This window comes from Mesoplodon densirostris, chromosome 1 (genome assembly GCF_025265405.1).
Source record: "Mesoplodon densirostris isolate mMesDen1 chromosome 1, mMesDen1 primary haplotype, whole genome shotgun sequence".
Classification (NCBI taxonomy): Eukaryota; Metazoa; Chordata; class Mammalia; order Artiodactyla; family Ziphiidae; genus Mesoplodon; species Mesoplodon densirostris.
In genome coordinates this window covers 6768020-6788386 of record NC_082661.1, presented here as the reverse complement: position 1 = coordinate 6788386, position 20367 = coordinate 6768020, and the positions used below count along the sequence as shown (strand labels likewise).

The following is a 20367-nucleotide window of genomic DNA, read 5'->3' as shown; positions in this document are numbered from 1 at the left end:
AAGAAACACTGAGTCTCTTCTTTGTGATGCTGGGTACTGGATGCTGGGCAAGGGACAAGTCAGACTTAGTGCCCACCCTCAAGGAACTCCAAGGCTGGTGGGGGAGGATGGACAACGACAGAACTGTGAGCAAAGTATTGAGAAAGAGACGGTCAAGGTACTTCCTACTGCAAACTGCCAGGATTTGGAACAAAGGTTTCAAAAGTGCGCCTCTGGGTCTGGGGCTCCTCTGATTCAGATTTTGTATTCTGCTGGGGTAGATGACTTAGGGTGAAGTATCCTTATTCTAACCACTTTGTATAGAAGGTCTGTTGGGATTAACAAATAAAGGAGTTCAGCATCAAACTCATGCAGAATATGTTTAAGATGGGTAAAGCCAGCTAAGATGCTTTTCACTTACTAGAGCCTGGAGTATTCTAGGGATTGGGGCAGGCAAGGGGGTTCACAAAAAGTGAACAAACCAACCCCTTCTCAGCAATATGTCACTGTGGCCAAGGTACACCTTCACACAGGACTCCTTTAGCTGTTCCCATCAAGAAGTTCAAACACCAGTCATCAAGTCACTTGCTATGAAGAGCAAGCAGTGAAATGGCAAGTCCCTGTACTTGGCCTCTGTGGTGGACTGAATCCAAAATTTATATTTTGAATTCTTTTAACCCCCAGGACCTCAGAATGTGACCTTATTTGGAAATAGGCTCTTTGCAGATGCAGTCAAGTTAAAATGAGGTCATTAGGGTGAGCCCTAATCATTTATGACGAGCATCCTTATAAAAAAGGGAAATTTGTACACACAGGTACATACAGGGAAAACATTAAGTGAAGATGAAGGCAGAGATCGGGGTGATGCATCTACAAGCTGAGGAATGTCAAAGATGTGCCAGCAAACCACCAGCAGCAGGGAGAGGGGCCTGGAACAGATTCCCCCTCACGGCCTCAGAAGGAACCCACTCTTCTGACATCTTGATCTTAGAACTTTAGCCCCTGGAACTGTGAGACAGTACATTTCCTTTTTTAAAAAAAATTTATTTATTTTTGGCTGCGTTGCGTCTTCGTTGCTGTGCACGGGCTTTCTCTAGTTGCGACGAGAGGGGGCTACTCTTCGCTGCGGTGCGTGGGCTTCTCATTGCGGTGGCTTCTCTTATTGCAGAGCACGGGCTCTAGGCGCGCGGGCTTCAGTAGTTGCGGCACACAGGCTCAGTAGCTGTGGCTCGCGGGCTCTAGAGCGCAGGCTCAGTAGTTGTGGTGCACGGGCTTAGTTGTACCGTGGCATGTGGGATCTTCCTGAACCAGGGCTGGAACCCGTGTCCCCTGCATTGGCAGGTGGATTCTTCACCACTGCGCCCCCAGGGAAGCCCGAGACAGTACATTTCTGCTGTTTATGCCATCTAGGTTGTGGTACTCTGATAGGGCAGCTCTGGGAAAAGAATACAGTCTCATCCAGATTGAAGCTGCAAGTGTGGTGGAAATACCGCTCGGGAATTCCTTTCTCCCTGCACTCCTGTGACCAATTTGAAAGCTCCCTGCTGTAAGAAACTCCTGTGCTCACTGAAGAATGTCGTTCACCCTCTGCCTCTGCAAGAATGCGGTTACCAGCCACTGCAGTCGCTGACCTCTGACACACCCCGAAAGGAGTTCAGGGCAGAGATCAGGAAGGAGGCACTCTGAGCTCTGGAAAATCTGGCAGAACAGGCCTTCAAATAGTTAGATATTTTCAGGAGAAAATTTTATGAACCCAATTTCTTGCATCTTCTCATACCTATAAAAGCACTAAAATCATTAATGGAGATGTCAGCTCCTGTGGCTAGCAGCAGCCTTCTACCGATATGTGTGCTCGATTGCATGCACCCCCTTTACCAGAATCATATATTTGCTGCCCTCCCCCTACCTCTTCTGAGCAGCTCCTCCAAGCTATCTGAAAGGCCGTCTCCTGGGCTATAGTCCTCACTAAGCCCCAAATGAAACTGAACTCACAGCTCTCATGTTGCACGTTTTTTTTTTTGTTTTGTTTTTTGTTTTTTGCGGTATGCGGGCCTCTCACTGTTGTGGCCTCTCTCGTTGTGGAGCACAGGCTCCGGACGCGCAGGCTCAGCGGCCATGGCTCACGGGCCCAGCCGCTCCGCGGCATGTGGGATCTTCCCAGACCGGGGCACGAACCCGTGTCCCCTGCTTCAGCAGGCGGAATCTCAACCACTGCGCCACCAGGGAAGCCTTGTTTTTTGTTTTTTTTTTAATAAATTGATTTTCTTTTATTTATTTTTGGCTGAGTTGGGTCTTTGTTACTGTGCGTGGGCTTTCTCTAGTTGCAGCAAGCGGGGGCTACTCTTCGTTGTGGTGCGCCGGCTTCTCATTGCGGTGGCTTCTCTTGTTGCGGAGCACGGGCTCTACGTGTTCAGGCTTCATTAGTTGTGGCCCACAGGCTCTAGGGCGCAGGCTCAGTAGTTGTGGCGCATGGGCTTAGCTGCTCCGTGGCATGTGGGATCTTCCCAGACCAGGGCTCGAACCCATGTCCCCTGCATTGGCAGGTGGATTCTTAACCACTGCGCCACCAGGGAAGCCCTGTTGTGCGGTTTTTATTTTTGTTTTTCAGTCGACACCTGTTACCTGTATTGCAACAATACGAGGAAGCCAGGAACAGAAGGAGAGGCGGGGGTATTCTCAAGCTTTTAGACAAGGAGGATTGTATGTGAGCCACTTTGAATTTTGACGAGAGGCCTGGTGGAGTGGGAGAAGCTTGTGCTAGAGGGGCTGAAGCCTGGGCTCTGGTCTATGCTGTTCTCCTCTTGGTCTCAATTCCTGCATCTGTAAAATGGGCTGGGTCCTCTGAACCACTGGGGGACTTTCTTCCCCATAGTAGATGCTCAGTAATATTTGTTCGCACTCTAGATTTACACAGCGACTTTTGAGCAGGGGGAATGGTCACTTTTCCTTAAAGAGACAGGGAACTGACTTGATTAAGGTCTCTTTGCTGGTAAGAAAGGGCCACACCTCAAACCCACACTTTTTAACCATGTCCTGCTGCTCTGAGATCAGCAATAACAGCAGCCACCCTTTTACCCAGCACATACTCTGTGTGATTTACCAGGCTAAGCATTTTACATGCAAGATCTTAATCTTCATTTAAACCAGCAAGGAAGGTATTATTATTCCTCTTTTACAGAAGAGGAAACCAAAACTCTGAAGGTTGGGTAACAGGCTCAAGATCACACAACACAGTAAGTGGCAGAGGTGAAGTTTCACCTCTTTCCAGGTGAAGTCTGGAGCCCATCCCCATTCTCCCAAGCACTTGTTACCACCTCTCTGCTCCTTTAAGATAAATTCTGAGCTGAAGGTGAAGATTGGGCCAGCAGGTCAGCAATCTAGTCTCTGACTGAGCTAAGTTCCCTGGGGTCAGTACCATATTTTCTTGAATGACAAAACCACGGTAGTCCACTTATTCGCATTTGCTACTCATTCACACACTGACCATGAGCTCAACACTGGGTACTAATCCGAGGGCACAAAGTAAGGCTTTCCCCCCCTTCTCATATCAAAGCAATACATGCTTATTGTGGAAAATTTGCAAAATACAAAAAAGTATAGTTCCTCAAAACATTAAAAATAGAATTCCTATACGATCCAACAATTCCACTTCTGAATATATACCCCCCAAAATTAAAAGCAGGGACTTGAACAGGTATTTGTACACCCACGTTCATAGCAGCATTATTTACAATTACTAAAAGGTGGAAGCAACCCGTGTCCATCCATGGATAAATGGATAACAACAACAAGAATACATACAATGGAATATTATTCAGCCTTAAAAAGGAAGGAAATTCTGACACATGCGATGGCAAAGATGAAGCTTGAAGACATTATGCTAAGTGAAACAAGCCAGCCACAAAAGGATAAATACTATATGATCCACTTATATGAAGTCCTAGAATAGACAAATTCATAGAGAAGGAAAACCACTTTCCAGGGACTGGGGGAGGGGAGATTGCAGAGTTAGTGTTCAGAATGGGTACAGAATTTTGTTTTGCAAGATGAAAATTCTCTAGAGAGGGATGGTGGTGATGGTTACACAAAAATGTGAACATACTTAATGCCACTGAACTGGACACTTGCTTAAAATGGTAAATTTTATGTTCTGCGTATTTTTACCACAAAAAAGTATAGAGAAACAGGGGAAAAAAATCACCCACGACATTTCAGTGCAGCTCTATTGATAGGCTGGCACAGTGTCTTCTGAGTCTTTTTCTAATCTTAGCCTTTTATAGGTGTTTCTTTACAGCTATCTCTCTCGTGCATCACTGGAAGATGTTTTTACATTGTTACAGGACCCAAAGGGGCCATTTTAAGCTATGCCATCATATGTGAAGCCCTGATGTTTACACATATTATATTCCATGTTGTGGCCTGGTAGGTAAGACTGCTAGGAAAGACAGAACTCACAGAACACAATCATGGGGACTCTGGCTCTGAGGACCCTGAAGGTATCCTGCTTCCATTTCCTGCTGCTGAAGGATCATTGAGAGGTTATCACACTTCTGCTTAAACTTCTCCAACATCCAATGTCACAACCTGGGGACAGCTCATTCCATTTTTGCAGTCACACTCATCCAACCTACTCTCCTCATTTTACAGACAGAAAAAAAGGAAAGCCATAGACCTCACTCTCAGAAAGCAGATGTCTTCTCTAATTTGTGACTTTCTCTCCAAATAGTATTCTTTACAACAGGCTGCAAACTGGCAGTGTGGGGGGTAAACCTGACCGGTAGATGAGTTTTATTTGACACAAGTTTTACAAATCAAGGTTTTTTTGGTAAAAGTCCAGAACTCCAGGTTCTGTTGAAATGTGAGAACTGACCACACTGGGCGGCATTTCCACTCGGCCACATCTGGCAGCAGCTGCCCGGTACACGCTCTCTACCTTGCCAAAGTCCCCTGCACTCTGTTCTCTCCAAAGAGGCTCGGGTCTAATTTAGAAATCCCCACTGGCCCTGAAGCATACAAGGTTGATCCCTGACTTTAAACTTTCAGATTGAGAAATGCGCTCAGGATCGGTTTCATTCATCACTGACAAGGCTGTGCCACCTACTGTGCTGTGGCACGCCCGCAGGGTTGGGCCTTAACCAGGCGTGAGGGCATCTGCACAGATCCGGCGACCTTCCATTCGGGGCCGACCACTGCCCGCAGCACCCAGGCCAGCACTGGCCTCCGGGTTCCGCTCCCGACTCGTCACACACCGGCAGGGCAGCAGGCCGGCCCCTGCGGGACGCCGTGTAGTCGTCGGTACCGTGCGCGGACGACACCTACCTCGTCTGGCTGGTGAGGCACTCGGCAGGCGCCGAGTCGGGGGCGGAATCTCACGGTTCCTACCAGCAGGCAGCGAGGCTGCGGGAGCTACCAGCCGGGATGGCGGCGCCCTCACCGCGCAGCCGGCGCTGCCATGGCGACGGCCCTCCCCGGGCCTCAAGCACCAGCACTTGCGCCAGGGGTCTTGAAGCCCCGGCCTCACTCAGCTGGAGCTCACGCATGCGCACCGACACCCAGGCCCACGGATACCTGGAGATGGGTCGAACCACTGCGCGAAGGGGAGAGAGAACCTTGGAAAGGCTTGAGAATGGATGGAAGAAGGAAGAAAAGGCCAAGATAGGACCCCAGATTGGACTTGACACTTAGGTATCAAGGCTGTGGAATCCACCAGGGGCAGTGGGATTGAGGCTGACTCCGCGCCGAGGTTCTTCGTGACTTCCTATCCCCTCCGCTTGTAATGGGTGGGTCCGGAAGGGCGGGCTCATGGAAGTTGCGCAGGCGCAGAGGGGCCGGCAGCATGGCGTCCAGGCCCAAGCGGCGTGCCGTGGGCAGCGGGTCTCCGGTTCCGCGCGATGAGGACGAGGATGATGAACTCGAGGATGAGGACGAAGACAGCGAAGACAGTGACGAAGAGGAGGATGAAGACGACGAGGTCGTCAGTGAGGTGAGAAGCACACGCGACCCCGGTTTGGCTTATGTCTGGGAAAAAACTTTCCGACAATCAAAGCCATGTGAGTGTGTGAGCTGCTTGGAGTAGCGACTTCCCCGTACCTGAAGGTCCTTAAGCAGAAACTGGAGGTGAGAAAAGGTTCTCACTCAGATTCCACTTCGGCCTTTTACATATCGCAGCCACAGAAAGTTATTTTCAAAAGTCCTGTCCCGGCCGGGTGCGTGGACCCTCCCAGCGCCGCAACGGCACCGTCCTCGGTGGTCTTTTTTAGTTCTCAGGCTAAACCCCCAAATCCTTCTGGGCCGCGAGTTCATCCTCTGCCCTCCCCGCGCAGCCCCCCCGCCGGGTTCGCGGTGCCTGCCTCCCTCACGGCGGCCGCCTTCCTGTTTCTCGAAGGCCAGCCTCCTGCTCCTCTCGGCGCGCTGCGTTTTTCCTGCAGTGTTTTCCCTTCTTTGTTCAGATCTCAACTAAGCTGTCTTTTCTGCCCCTCAGACCAAGTCCTGGTGATATGTTCTTCTAGAACTGGGTCCTACCGTAGAGCTTGGCATTTAGAGGTAGTTAACACTTGTTGAATGAATAATTAGGACGGAATGGTCCTGAAGACCCCGGAATGTCTAATAGGTAGCCCCGAACTCAACACTTGCCAGGCAGAATTGGTCATTTATGCCCCTGATCCTAATCTTTGCCATTTCTCTAAATGGTACCTGAAAACTGGGTTCACCTCTTGGTGGGTGATCGAGCCAGTAAGCACAACCAAGCTGAAGATGAGGAGAAGGAAGGATTTATTACTTGCAGCAAGTAAGGAGAACATCGGGGGTCTTTCCCAAAGCAGTGTCTCCCCCAAATAGCAACACTGCTGTTCTAAGCTAAGGGTACGTGCATATTCATGAGGGGGCTTGAGCAGAGGCGAATTCAGCATAAAATGGGGGCAGAAGGTCAACAGAGGCCAGGCTTTAGCTGATTGAAGTCTGGAGGGTCAGCATCAGCATTCGGTCCTCCACCTGGGTGGGGGCATTAGCTCCTGCAGAACTCAGATATTACGGATATCATTTGAGGAGGAACTAGGACTCTCTTATGTCAAGAAAGCCATTCCTGGTTCTTTTTCGCAGGGACCCTCTAACGTATCTGCTTACATAAATGGTTGCCAAATTCACCAGCTGCTCAAATCCAAAACCCAAAAGTTAACTGTAATTCCTCCCTTTTCCTCATCCCGCATCAGTGAATTTTGTTGGCTTTACCTTCAGTATCCAGACGTTTCTCATCAGTGATTCTGCGACGGTCAAAGTCCACCCTTCCACCTTCTCTTGCCTCGACTTCTGTAGTAACTTTTTTTTTTTTTTTTTTTTTTTTTGCGGTACGCGGGCCTCTCACTGTTGTGGCCTCTCCCGTTGCGGAGCACAGGCTCCGGACGCGCAGGCTCAGCGGCCATGGCTCACGGGCCCAGCCGCTCCACGGCACGTGGGATCCTCCCGGACCGGGGCACGAACCCGCGTCCCCTGCATCGGCAGGCGGACTTTCAACCACTGCGCCACCAGGGAAGCCCTGTAGTAACTTTTAACTGGCATGCCTTTTCCCGTTCTTGTTCCCCTACAATCTCTCCTCCATCCACAGCAGAAAGATCTTTTAAAAATGTAGCCCTAGGGCTTTCCTGGTGGTGCAGTGGTTGAGAGTCCGTCTGCCGAGGCAGGGGACACGGGTTCGTGCCCCGGTCCGGGAAGATCCCACATGCCGCGGAGCGGCTGGGCCCGTGAGCCATGGCCACTGAGCCTGCGCGTCCGGAGCCTGTGCTCCGCAACGGGAGAAGCCACAACGGTGAGAGGCCCGCGTACCAAGAAAAAAAAAAAAAAAAATGTAGGTCTACGGACTTCCCTGGCTGTGCAGTGGTTAAGACTCCTCGCGCTTCCATTGAAGGGGGCATGGGTTTGTTCCCAGGTCTGGGAATTAAGATCCTGCGTGCTGCACTGCGCGGCCAAAAAAAAAATGTAGATCTGTTCTCACTTCCCTGCTCTGACCGCTCCAGTGGCTTCCCATTTAATTTGTATGAAAATCCAAAGTCCTCATGGTTATTGGACAGAGAAACAGCTAATATGGCGGGATCAGAATAAGGAAGAGAGTGATGGGGGAATAAAGTCAGAGATAAACATGAGCAAGGCAAGCATGGGTGCAGGATTAGTGCTGTGATTGTGGTGTGGGTATATAATATATTTTCCGTGGAACAGAGCTTTCCCTTACAAAGCAGCTCTTTACTTTGGCCCCTTACCTTAAATGTGGTCTCACCAGTTTTTGTTTAGATCTTTAACTGGCTTTTGCTAACTTTGGGTTATAGAACTCATCACTTCTTGTGTTAACATGGATAATCTATCAGTCTGCCAGTGGTTGGAAATTTGTGTAGTAACCGTCACTGATGATAGTGTAAGAAAATTGGCACTTACATATACTGCTGGTGGGACTATAAATTGATGCACCCTTTTTGGGGGGCCATTTGACAACATCAAAACTTTAAAATGTGTATAAATCCTCTGATTCAGTAATTCTGCTTGTGAGAATTTACCCTCCAGCAATAATAGTAATACTAATAATGCATGATTTAGGATCCTCAAGGACTGATCTTATTTAGCACTTAAAGGCCTTTAAGTTTTTTTTTTGGAGTGAAGTAATCCTTTCATTTATTTATGGAATATTTCAGTGGCATTGCTTCTTAGAGTCTGTTATTATTGTTGTTTTACAGAGATAGATCAGGGAGCCTCGCTACACACACCTTTTAGTTACTTGCACTCACCATATTTCCTCCTGCCTCAGGGCCTTCGTCTGTGCTGTGCCAGGAGCTCTCTTTACTGGTCCTAGGTTCCCAGCTCAAGTGTCACTTCTCTAAGGGAAGCCTTTCCTGAATTTCCAACCTCCTATTTCTTAAGCTGCTGTAGCACCATTCACCTGTGTTTTATAGCATGCATAGTTGTAAGCTTATATTTATTTCCATGACTGTTCCTTAATGTCTGTATTCCCACCTAAACCGTAAGCTCCAGGAGGGCATGATCATTCATGTCTGCTTTGCTCACCTTTTCATCTTGAGTGCCTGGCACAGTGCTTGGTACAGAGGGATACTCAGTAAATTTGTGCCCAGTGAATGAAGCGTGGCCTCAAATCCATGGGCTGAATCAAGCTCTAGGCAATGCCAGGGACTTTTTTTTTTTTTTTTTTTTTAAAGAAGATGTTGGGGGTAGGAGTTTATTAACTTATGTATTTATTTTTGCTGTGTTGGGTCTTCGTTTCTGTGCCAGGGCTTTCTCTAATTGTGGCAAGCGGGGCCACTCTTCATCACGGTGCGTGGGCCTCTCACTATCGCGGCCTTTCTTGTTGCGGAGCACAGGCTCCAGACACGCAGGCTCAGTAGCTGTGGCTCACGGGCCTAGTTGCTCCGCGTCATGTGGGATCCTCCCAGACCAGGGCTCGAACCTGTGTCCCCTGCATTAGCAGGCAGATTCTCAACCACTGTGCCACCAGGGAAGCCCCTGCCAAGGAGTTTTGAAGTGATTTTGTTCTTTGCTCACTCTTAACTGCAGTCAGGTAAAATAATAATTTCTCATTTGCTTTATCCAGAACAGACTTTCTCAACATCAAAACTAGGTCACTCTGAATGCTTTGTTCTTCTCAGGCTTTTGTTTCAAATGAGGCGATGGTGTGAAGGTGCTTTGTCACCTGTGCAGATGGCAGTCTTGGCAATGTTTGCTTATTTTGAAGCCTAGGCAGTTATAGTTCTTTTGGTAACATTTTCTTCTTCTTGTCCTTTTTCTGGCATGTTCCACAGATGGAGACAGAGCCAAAAAGAATGAGGTGGGGAGGGAAAATAATGCCTGAATTACCTTACTGAGTTATGTATGATGACCTATTTTGTGTGTCATTTACAGGAAGTGAATATTGAATTCGAAGCTTATTCTATCTCAGATCACGATTACGACGGAGTTAAGAAATTACTGCAGCAGGTATTGTCTTGTATTCATTACACTTGCATTTGCTCTTCTAAGAAATTCCAGACCATTCAATATCAGTTCTGTCAAATTTCATCTTTTCTGTTTTAGAATTCCCACTCCTACCCTCTCCACTTTGCCTGGAAGGAAGGACTGTTTTCTTTTCCAGGGCTGACTCCCCTATTTGTGCCTCGGCTCCCAGACCCCTTCCTTTGATTAAAATATTTAAGTATTCTGTGTTCTAAAATACTCTCCCTTTCATATTTTAATTACGTGAGCTATTATTCTGTTTTTCTCTAATTCATTTCTAAGCTTTGTGGGGTTAAAGGAAGTCTCACGTAATGGCCCTGTCACTGATTCCACCATCTGGTGCCACAAGCAGCAGGCTTGCTGCTTCTCCATATTCCTTTACTCCACATAAGATGGCTTTGGTTCGCCACCCTTTAGAGCCTCCAGTGTCCAGTCCACCCTCCTCCCCTCTCTTCTCTTCCCTGTCCGCTCCCCTCCCCAGGACCTCCTGTATTACCACCGACTGCCTCGTCTCACATTTCTGTGCCTTGACTTCTTTGATTTGCTCCGGCTTTTCTTTTCTCTTGGGATTGCTTTTCTGGGTCATCTTCCTGGTCAAATCATTGAAATTTCATTATTTTTATTTGAATATGGAAATTAGAAGTTTTATTAGAAATCATACTTTGGTTTTAGTCTTTTTAAACAGTAAATTTATTTATTTTTATTCATTTATTTTTGGCTGCATTAGGTCTTTGTTGCTGCGCGCAGGCTTTCTCTAGTTGCAGCGAGCGGGGGCTACTCTTCATTGCGGTGCGCGGGCTTCTCGTTGCGGTGGCTTCTCGTTGCGGAGCACAGGCTCTAGGCGCGTGGGCTTCAGTCGTTGTGGATCTCGGGCTCAGTAGTTGTTGCTCGCGGGCTCTAGAGCGCAGGCTCAGTAGTTGTGCATGGGCTTAGTTGCTCCGCGGCATGTGGGATCTTCCTGGACCAGGGCTCGAACCTGTGTCTCCTGCATTGGCAGGCAGATTCTTAACCACTGTGCCACCAGGGAAGTCCCATACTTCGGTTTTAATTTAAAATATTTTTTTTTCTCCTCTTAGCTTTTCCTAAAAGCTCCTGTGAACACTGCAGAACTAACAGATCTCTTAATTCAACAGAACCATATCGGGAGTGTGATTAAGGTAAGCAGGACAGTTGTGTTTATTCTGATTAAATTAGTTCTTTATCCTAAGTTCCTCCTGTTTTATAGCAAGTAGGCCAGAAACTCAAATTGGAAAGTATTACTGGTTAGAAGGCCATCTCAGCAATTCAGGGTTATTAAATGCAGTGATCTAGGTTGTGGCAGTGGATAGGGAGAGAAGTGGGCTGATTCAGAAGATATTGGGGAGGTGAAATACGACGGGGCTTAATGACTGGTTGGGTGTGAGAGTGAGCGGAAAAGGAGTTGAGGATGATACCCTAGTGTCTGGCTGGAGAACCAAGGTAGCCAGCATGGAGGAGGGTCGGGTGAAGAGGGGAACACGAGTTTGGATCTGTACATTTTGCGTTTGATTTGCCTGTGATACATGCAGGTGAGATGTTGCACAGCAGCTGGACACTGGGGCACTTTCAGTGCATAAATGGTCACTGGAGTCATGGGAGTGGCTGAAGTTGTCCAGGGAGGCCAGGGACAGAGTCTGGTCCTAACAGCGTTAGTCGGGGGGTGAGCTAAGTGGCAGAACCTACCAAGGAGACTCAGGAGTGACAGGAGAGGGAAAAGGGGGAAAGCCTGGAGTGGTGTCATGCAAAGCAGGGGGTGGCACTTGGAGGAGGAGGGAGCGGGCCTGGGACGAATCTGCCTCTGCGTGCACCCTCCGCTGGCTCTACGTTTCTTCTGCTGTCTGACAGACTGCCCTGCGGCTTCGAGTCTTAGGACAGCAGCAGTACTCTGTTTGGCCCGTGACTCTGCACTTTGGACAGAGCTCAGTGAGGACAGCTCATATTCGCTCCGGGCACATTAGCTGCAGAGGCTCAGCGCGGGGCTGGCGGATTTCCTTGCAAGATGGTTCACTCCTGTGTCTCTCTTGGGATCCCAGCTGGAGCCATGGGCCTCAGTCTCTGTAGTGTGGCCTTCCCTACCCAAGAGAGCCAGGCAGAAGTGCAGAGCATCTTATGTTACCGGGTGATTTCCACCATTCATTTGATCAGCAGACGTGATGGCCTGTGCGGGTCCAAGGGGAGGGCGCATGGACCGCCCCCCTCAGTGGGAGGAGTGTCTAGGTCACTTTGTCAGAAGAGAATGTGGGATAGGAAAAATCGCTTCAGCCTTCTGTGGAAAATACAGTCTGCACGGTGACCTTCATCTTTCTCCGCGGGCATCTCTGACGATGAGGATGGTGCCTGCTTCATAGGTGGGGGGAGTGAGTGAGAGAAGATGCTTAGAACAGCATCTGGCGCTCGGCTTGTGCTCTGTATGTGTAACTGTCCCCGTTGAAGTCTTTCTATTCCCAGCACCTATCGTCTAGCTTATTGTAAAAAAGCAAAATAAATAACTCCACCTCAGTCTAAGGTTCCACTCAGACGACCTCACCTTCAGCCATCTCACTTGGTTTTCAAAGCCAAAAGTCTTGAAAGATATTTTGCATTTGGTTTCCACCTCCTCTCCTAAACACCTTAATCTGGCTTTTACCCCCAACACTCTCCCGAGGTCCTGAAACTGATGGGATCACCAACATCTTCATTACTAAATACAACAGACGCTTTTCAGACCTGCTGCCAACATTCAGAACCTGTAGCACACAACGTCAGGAAGATGAGGGTGACACCTCGGTAGCATCCCTTTATTAGCGCAGTGGGGAGAAGCAGCTGCCTGCTCCGTCAACAGACACATGTGAGCTCTAGCTGATTAGTGTCCCGAGACCTGATGCATCCCGATGAGAAGCCGTCCCTTTTATTTTTGAAAAAGCTTATTCTCTAGTCGGGGGATTCAGCCTTTCATTGGATAATTACACAAAGAAGTCTAAATTACAATTATGGCTTCCTTGGCTTCCACAGAGACACCCGAGGTGTCCCAGGGACCCGGGCTTCTTGTTCCTAGGACAGGGACTGCCAGAGCTTTCTCTGGAGGCTTTGGAACTGGGGGATTTGGACTCTTCTAGAGAAGGCGATTCCGAGGGAAGGGGAGGGGGGCTGGGGACTGCGTGTGCGTGGCTGGCACGAGGCTGGAGTCTCAGGGCCCGGGTGTCCTGCAGCGGGTTGCTCAGAACTCGGCTGCCACGAAGAATCGTGTTGAGTGAAGATGCCCGGGAAAGGGAAGGGGTGGGCTGGGAGGGGCAGGCTTCTGGCCAGGCCGGGGCGGGGCGGCGGGGGGTGGGGCGGGGGGAGACGGGGGCGGGGCCCGCGCCTCGGAGCGGTGGAGCCGCGGCTGCGGGCGGGGCGCCTTGCGGCCTGTCCAGGGGCGGAAGGCTGAGTGGGTCCCAGGGCGCTCGTTGCTTTTCACCGACGGGGTTTTGGGGGTCACAGGGCTTCACACTGAAGGGCCTTCTTCCTGCCCCGGCTTTCCGTCCGTCGGCACCACGCAGGTTTTGCCACAGTGGCCGGGGGTCCTCTGACGTGCACGGGAGCCGCCGTGCTGCTCTCGGAGGACCAGGGCGGGTTCACGCAGTACGTTCTTCTGCGCTCCTCTCCCCTCTCCTCCAAGAGCCGACGTGCCCTTGGTCCTCTGGCCGGGACTGCGTCAGTCTCTCCTGAGCTGCCTCGGTGCCCTCCTGCGTTGCTGAGCTCGAAGCCTCTCTCCCGCGTCTGGCAGCCGCCCTGGCGGTGACCCAGGCCTTCGGGGCCTCGCCGCAGCCGCCCCCCCCTTCGTGTTCCCGCACCGCCAGCTTCAGTGGAAGTGTTCTGCTGTGAAGCCTGGTCGCCCCTTCGCCTGAGGCCCCCTCCGTGGCACCGTCAGCTTGGATCCGGGAGCCGCGTCCTCCCTCGCCGGCCTCCGGGAGCCCAGGCCCCTCCCGCAGCTCTGTCTGCTTTGGTGTCCGCCCCACGGGCAGGCTCCGCTCTGCTCCGCTCTCTGTTCCTGCCCTGAGGCCCCGGCCACCGGGGGGCGCTCTGGCGCTGCCGACCGCACCTGGCTGAGCCCGTGGTGCTGGCGCCGCTTCGCACAGAACGAGTTCAGGGGCGGACGGGCCGCCGTGGGTCCCTGCTGTCCTTCGGTGGAGGAGCAGCAGCCTCATTTTATTTCATTCATTCAGCACTTGTCCCCCAAGGACTTAGGCTGGCCTGGCTCTGTGCTGGGGGCCGGGGATGCTGCGAGAGGAGTTTACAGCTGGGACGAGCAAACAAGCAACAGGTAAAAGAAAATGTGGACTCTGCGTCGAGTCGAGTACAGCCGAGCCAGGAAGTTCAAGGTGGAGTCAGGCATCTCACTCTTAGTTCTGTTTTCTCGATTCCTCATTTCCTCTCTCGCCCTCGTTTTCTTCTCTCCTGCCCATGCATACGGAGGCATTGCTCCGCTTCACCAGTGGTGGGGACCGGCCGGTGCTCAGGAAGCATGGGTTTTAGGTGAGACAGTGTGGTGGACCCGCAGAGAAACAAGGCTGGGCCGGCTCCAGCCAGACCGCTTAGAAAACAGACTAAAATGGTTTCCTTCATGAGGTCTTATCTGTTCTGGATTTATAAGACATTGAGGAAAATGTCTTAAGAGTCTAGTAAAGAGAAATTTAGAGCAGCAGGAGGTCATCCAGAATGTAAGAAGAGGAGAGAATCAAGGGAGGTAAAGTGACGTGAACAAGACCACACGATCTTAGCCCGCGGTGCTTTTCTGAGGTGATGACGGTAAAACAAAGCTATCGTTTGAAAAGTGGAAAGATAAACGAGGCCTGGATTCCAAGACTTGGTATTGCACTTCTTTCCAACCAAATATAAAGTTTTTTTTTTTCTTTTTAAAATAGCAAACGGATGTTTCAGAAGACAGCGATGATGATGTGGATGAAGATGGGATTTTTGGTTTCATAAGTCTTTTAAATTTAACTGAAAGAAAGGTTGGTTTCCCTGGCTGGCATCAGACTGGTTATTCCTTAGGCCAAAACCTCAGGAGTTAATTTTATTTAATGCATGATAAAAGTATCTTTTATATCAGACAGTGATATTAACTATACATATGTGTGCTCTTTTGAAATCTTACTGTAACCCTTTTTTCAGTATGAAGGTGTTTTTGTTTTCCTTTGAATGCTCCGTACCCAGTTAAAGTCATTTACTGCCTGTGGTATAGAGAATCGTCACCTGGCTTTTCAGGACTGGGTGTCCTGGTGTTGGTGTTGACACAGGAGCTGTTCTGTCTCTGCAGCTGTTTTGATTTCTGAAGTTGAGGACACTTACTGACATTTATTTGTATTTTCATTCATTACTTTTTAATGACTCGTTGATGAGTTCTAATAAACAACCAGCAGCTTCCCCTCCTTAGAATAAGATGCAGGCTATACTTTATCGTAATTTTGAATTGAACTTTTCCAGTTACTTCCATCTGTCTTTATGAGATGGATTAGAATTTCCATCCCAGTATGTCTGAGTGTTAGTATAAGCTTCTCTGACCCCTGATTATGGGATGGTAAATAACCAGGTGTAGTTACTTTAGAGAAATACTTAGGCAATCAACACTGATGACATATAAGGTTTTAAAGGTTTTGGCAGAAAACTGCCCTTACCTGTAAGATAAAAAGTGATAGCTCTCGCTTTGGAGTTTTCTCCTGTAAGTGGTGGCCTGTAATAAAAAGTGAGCCTTCTCTTTGCTTTCTAGGGTACCCCATGTGCTGAACAAATTAAAGAGTTCATTTTACGCCTCTGCGAGAAGAACTGTGAAAAGAGTGTGGTTGAACAGCTGGACAAGCTTTTCAGTGATGCCACCAGGCCTGTGGGCTTTCTGCTGAGTGAAAGATTCATTAATGTTCCTCCACAGATTGCGCTGCCCATGCACCAGCAGCTTCAGTAAGACACTTTGGAAAATGCCACTGAACGGTAGTTTTTTTCCCCAAGTGGATTCAGAAGTGTGATTCAAATGGAATATGTTGGTATAGAAAGAGTTCTGCCCTTGGTTTAAGCACGAGTGGTGGGAGTGCCTGTGAGCTGCATGCATTATTAATAACTGGCTTTTTAAAAAAGTTTTAATTACTTAGGAATATTGTGATAGTAGGCTTAATCTCAAGAGATTTAAATGGTATAAAAATTGTTGAGTTTCATAGACTTTTTACCTCCATTTGACTAAAGCTTTTAACCCTCTTCACAGATAGATTTCTGTAACACAAATAAAATGTTGAATAATTACAACAATAACAAACAGTACAACTCCTAAATTCCACTGGGATATTTATGACTAATGCAACCATGGTCCTGATACCGCCTCTCTGGCTTCTCAGGGTTTGTTACTTTGTTTTTTAAATCAGGAGTTTTAAGTTTACAGGAATATTTTAAATGTAAGAAGGGCTAAGAATTGACATTGCCCGTGCTTTGAAACGGAGGAGGATAAAATTACAGGCAGGCCCCAGGCTTTACGGAATATTATCTCTCAGAGGTCATGGCACTTCTTTGTGATCTCCCTGGAAGTAGTTGGTGCGAATGTAACTACAGCCTGAAAACCTTTAGGTTTCCCATTTTTCCTTTATAGATGCATTGCTTTTTAGTTTTACTCTCATACTCCTCCTCACCCCTCAGCTAATACTCAAATTGTACTTCTGGTGCCTAAGTGTTTTTTGTTTTGCGTTGTCTTTTTTTCTGATCAGCTGGAGCTCATGTTTATTTGGTTTCAGGAGAGGGTGATCTGTTTTCTCCCGATCCTCTACTGAAGAAAGCTGCAGTGGGTTGTTCTGAGTTTCTTTACATTTTTGTTTGGTCAGATGCACAGGGTTATTGTATGATTTAAAGAAAGGAAGAAAAGAATTAAAGGCTTCATTGCTATCTCATTGACTGTGGTAGTTTGGGGCATCTGTCTGGCCATTCCTGCAGGAGGTCAGAAATGAATCCCAGACGTGGTGATTGGAGATTGTAGTGGTCACATGCTGTAATGGCATTGGTCATGGCTGTGTGCCTTTGTGTGCTTCAGTTAAATGTTTGTTGTTTTAGAAAATCCAGATTCTTAGGTATTTTTAACAGAGCAGTGACGTGTGAACTTGAGATTCCTCTGTTAGTTGCTGTGTATCCACAGCTCAGAGCATAATCTGAGAGTCATCGTACCATTTATTATAAAAGGCACTGCCACAGTCAATTGAATGTGCACCTGGATGCATAAAGAAAACTCATTGCTTTAGAAGCGTCCAGATCTAATGTCTGTCCATTAAGCCTGCGTCACAGCAGAACCCAGAGAAGAGGCCTCACCGGTTTTCTCTGTGCTCTGGTTCGTTGATGGATCTCGCCTCACCCATCAGCCAAACCTTGTGTGTATTGTATGCCTCATAGGAAAGAACTAGCGGAGGCGCACAAAACTAACAAGCCGTGCGGGAAGTGTTCCTTCTACCTTCTCATTAGCAAGACGTTCGTGGAAGCGGGAAAAAGTTCCAAAAAGAAATGGAGCCACCAAAAGAAAGATGAGTTAATGTTTGCAAATGCAGAAGAAGAATTTTTCTATGAGGTAAGACCATCCTGTTCCATCTCTTTGTTTAGATGTAAATAAGGATTTTCTTGATAATAATCAGGATTTATTGCTCTCCCATTTTATGTCAAAGTCCTTCTGTTTTTAAACCTCCGCATCTACAGCAGCTAGGAGCTAGTAATGCAGTGAGAGTGGGGAGGAGGTGATTACCACGCTGACGACATGCTTACTGTGAGATCTGTATTCTCAAACCGCTCTGGGCGGTGACCATCAGCCTGTGTGCACAGATGGGGACGTTGAGTCCAAGGGAGCTTGGAGCCACTATCTGGTTGGTGTGGAGGACAGGGTGGACCCTGCTCTCCCGGTGCTGGCTCAGGTGCCACCCTGTGCCCTTAGTCCTGGAGGCCACCCCATTGGTGGGATTTCTAGCACTTTCTCCCTGTAAAAGCTTGTGCTGTGACGGACAACCAGATACCAGAGCATATACTTTCTTATGCTGCCTTCCTCTCAAAAATGTTAAACACATCTCTGAGGGGGACACATTTTCCTGGATTGGATGATATCACTTATTTTAAGGCATCCACTAAAGACTAAGCACTATACATTCAGCTCTGCCCTTGTTTTTCAGGAAGTAAATAGGTGAAAATTAAAGTTTTAAAAATGTGTGCCTCAGCACTTCAGGCAGACCATGTCAGGGACGTATGTAATGGGTGTTTTAAGATGGGCTGGTTACGCAGACCTGCCTGTCTTCACACAACAGCTTTATGCTAAGGAAGCAGCTGGGACAATGGGTAACACCAGCATTTAAAGATGATTCTTCTCATTAACTGTCAAATTTTATGAGTCTTAATTTCACTTGTGTATCATGAGATTATTTTGAGAATCAAATAAGATTATGAATATGAGCGACTTCAGAATTATAAACAGTATCTAGGTGGGTAGTAGTGTTAATATTACTTAGCTGCTTGTTCCCCTCTTAGGAATGGAACACTTCTATCCATACTCATGTAAGTTAGAAATCTATTTGGTGAGTGTTTTATAACGTCTGCCTGACTGTCCCATTTGAGCTTCTTTGATTCTGTGTTTTGCTTCCTTTAGCTGTCAGTCTTATTACATATGCCAAACATAGTATTTTTTGTTATCAATTAAGTGAGTTTTGCCTTTAGCTTGTCTGCATTTAAAATTTTTGGTTCTTTGGTTTAGAAGGCAGTCCTGAAGTTCAACTACTCAGTGCAGGAGGAGAGCGACACGTGTCTGGGAGGCCGATGGTCCTTTGATGATGTACCAATGAAGCCCCTGCGAACTGTGATGTTAATTCCAAGCGACAAAATGAATGAAATCATGGATAAACTGAAAGAACATCTATCTGTCTAACCCATTTCCCATGGACAGTGGTGGGCTTGTTTTTGTAAAAATTACCAGAAGACTCAGTGGAGATTTACTGAAAAACTCATGACTTTATTCAGATTAAGGTCCTCTACAAAAAGTAGGGTTCTGTCACCCGTGTCTGTGACACATTTACAAAATATCTTTGCTTTTTAAAATTTTGGTCAAATTAAGAATGGTTGATTAAAAACTTTTCCAATAAGAAGAAAAACATGGAGTAGTAATTTAAAGAACTCAATAAAAACTTCTATTTTTAGTTGTTAAATAATATGCAAAAAGTGTTATTCTTTTCAAGACTATCCTATCCTGTGTGGGGTACGACATCCATCTTCACGTCGTGTCTGCACATCACTCCGGTGGACCAGCTGTTAGGCTGCCTTTGGGATATTTATTGCACATCAGGTTTTGTGTAGAAGGTTCTTGAGAGTCACTGTACAGTGCATCTCTGTTCAGTAGTTTCAGGGCACTTCTCACACATTTTCTGTTCCTTTTTCATTGTTGAAATGGGTGATAGGTGATCCATCACTTGCTGTAGAATATCCTTACTTTCACTAGGAGGCAGATTACTGAAATAATATTGTGGTGCCAATTGCATAAATCTGTTTAAAATAAAAAAATTATTATTTTTGGTGAGAGGTACCAAACATGAGTGGACACTTCCCAGGCCTGGAGAATCTGCTTGTAGAATTTTGATTAGTTCGAACTTCTCAGTGGCTTGGTCTGTCTTTGTAGAATGAATACTTTCTGTGGTTTACATAGAAACAATCCAATTGCATTTCTAGGATAAGTTGGGTCCTCTAGGGTCATTCCACACAGTGGAAGTGACACCCCCACTCTCACCACCGGCGGGGAACAGGTATTTCCCCCAAGGCCCATCACAATTTTGCGACAGATCAGATCAGATGCTTGGGAGAACTCTGGGTGCATAAGAGGGAGTATCTTTGCAGCTCTTACTAATACCATACCATTTGCTGAAGCTGGACACACCTGTAGTTACTCCTGGTTCCTGCCTAGAACATCACACTGCCCAAGTGGTAGTGGTACCTTCACAGTGGGTCTGGCATCTGCAGCAGCCTCTGAGGCTAGTCTCCATTCTCACTGCTGTCCCTATAGCTCATTCACTTAGCAGCCAGAGGGATCTTTAAAATATATGGCGAAGAGGTTACCCTTGCTTGAAACGGAGTCTCCAATTGCTTTGCACTGCACTTAGGGTCAACTCCAAACTCTATGCGGCCCGTACCCTACACCTCTGCTACCTGCCTGTCTTCAACCTCGCCTCCACTCCTTCTCTTCCCCGCTTGCTCCAGTCTCAGCGGCCTGTTTTGAGAGGTTGCTACGCTCAAGGTCTGCACCTGCTCGCCCTGTTCCTCTTAAGGTGCATCGTGCTTTGCTGTACATTTCTATACTGTTCTCTCTTTATGCTGTAATCTCAGAGGCGTGAATACTTCTTAGTCATCTACAGAGACCTGCCTTTAGTAGGTACTCAA

General features: G+C 47.7%; 3 protein-coding genes across 9 annotated transcripts in view; 1 reads left to right on the top strand and 2 right to left on the bottom strand.

Annotated features, from left to right (window-relative positions):
- UROS (uroporphyrinogen III synthase) overlaps positions 1-5982 on the bottom strand; it is a 35076-nt gene extending 29094 nt beyond the window's left edge. The window contains exon 1 of one of the 3 annotated variants that reach the window (XM_060098422.1): positions 5299-5982. The gene's annotated coding sequence lies outside the window, so the exon portion shown is untranslated. The remainder of the gene's footprint in view (positions 1-5298) is intronic. The other 2 variants (XM_060098423.1, XM_060098421.1) reach the window with 2 other exon arrangements.
- On the top strand, positions 5783-19130 carry BCCIP (BRCA2 and CDKN1A interacting protein). The gene is made up of 7 exons (XM_060098420.1): positions 5783-5962; positions 9874-9948; positions 11040-11120; positions 14865-14954; positions 15710-15897; positions 17362-17533; positions 18698-19130. The coding sequence occupies exons 1-7, from the start codon at positions 5816-5818 to the stop codon at positions 18866-18868; spliced, it is 924 nt and encodes a 307-aa protein (XP_059954403.1). The 5' UTR covers positions 5783-5815; the 3' UTR covers positions 18869-19130.
- The window catches only part of DHX32 (DEAH-box helicase 32 (putative)), a 54500-nt gene continuing 53075 nt past the window's right edge, over positions 18943-20367 (bottom strand). For all 5 annotated transcript variants that reach the window (XM_060098414.1, XM_060098413.1, XM_060098415.1 and 2 more), the window contains one exon: positions 18943-19479. In XM_060098414.1, the coding sequence (XP_059954397.1) occupies positions 19308-19479 (172 nt within the window). In that variant the 3' untranslated portion in view covers positions 18943-19307. The remainder of the gene's footprint in view (positions 19480-20367) is intronic.

Bases quoted from the DNA above. Each gene is read 5' to 3' on its own strand.
- BCCIP (XM_060098420.1), top strand. From the start codon at position 5,816: ATGGCGTCCAGGCCCAAGCGGCGTGCCGTGGGCAGCGGGTCTCCGGTT. The intron at 9,949-11,039 runs GTATTGTCTTGT...TTCTCCTCTTAG, and splicing joins TTAAGAAATTACTGCAGCAG to CTTTTCCTAAAAGCTCCTGT. The intron at 14,955-15,709 runs GTTGGTTTCCCT...TTTGCTTTCTAG, and splicing joins TAAATTTAACTGAAAGAAAG to GGTACCCCATGTGCTGAACA.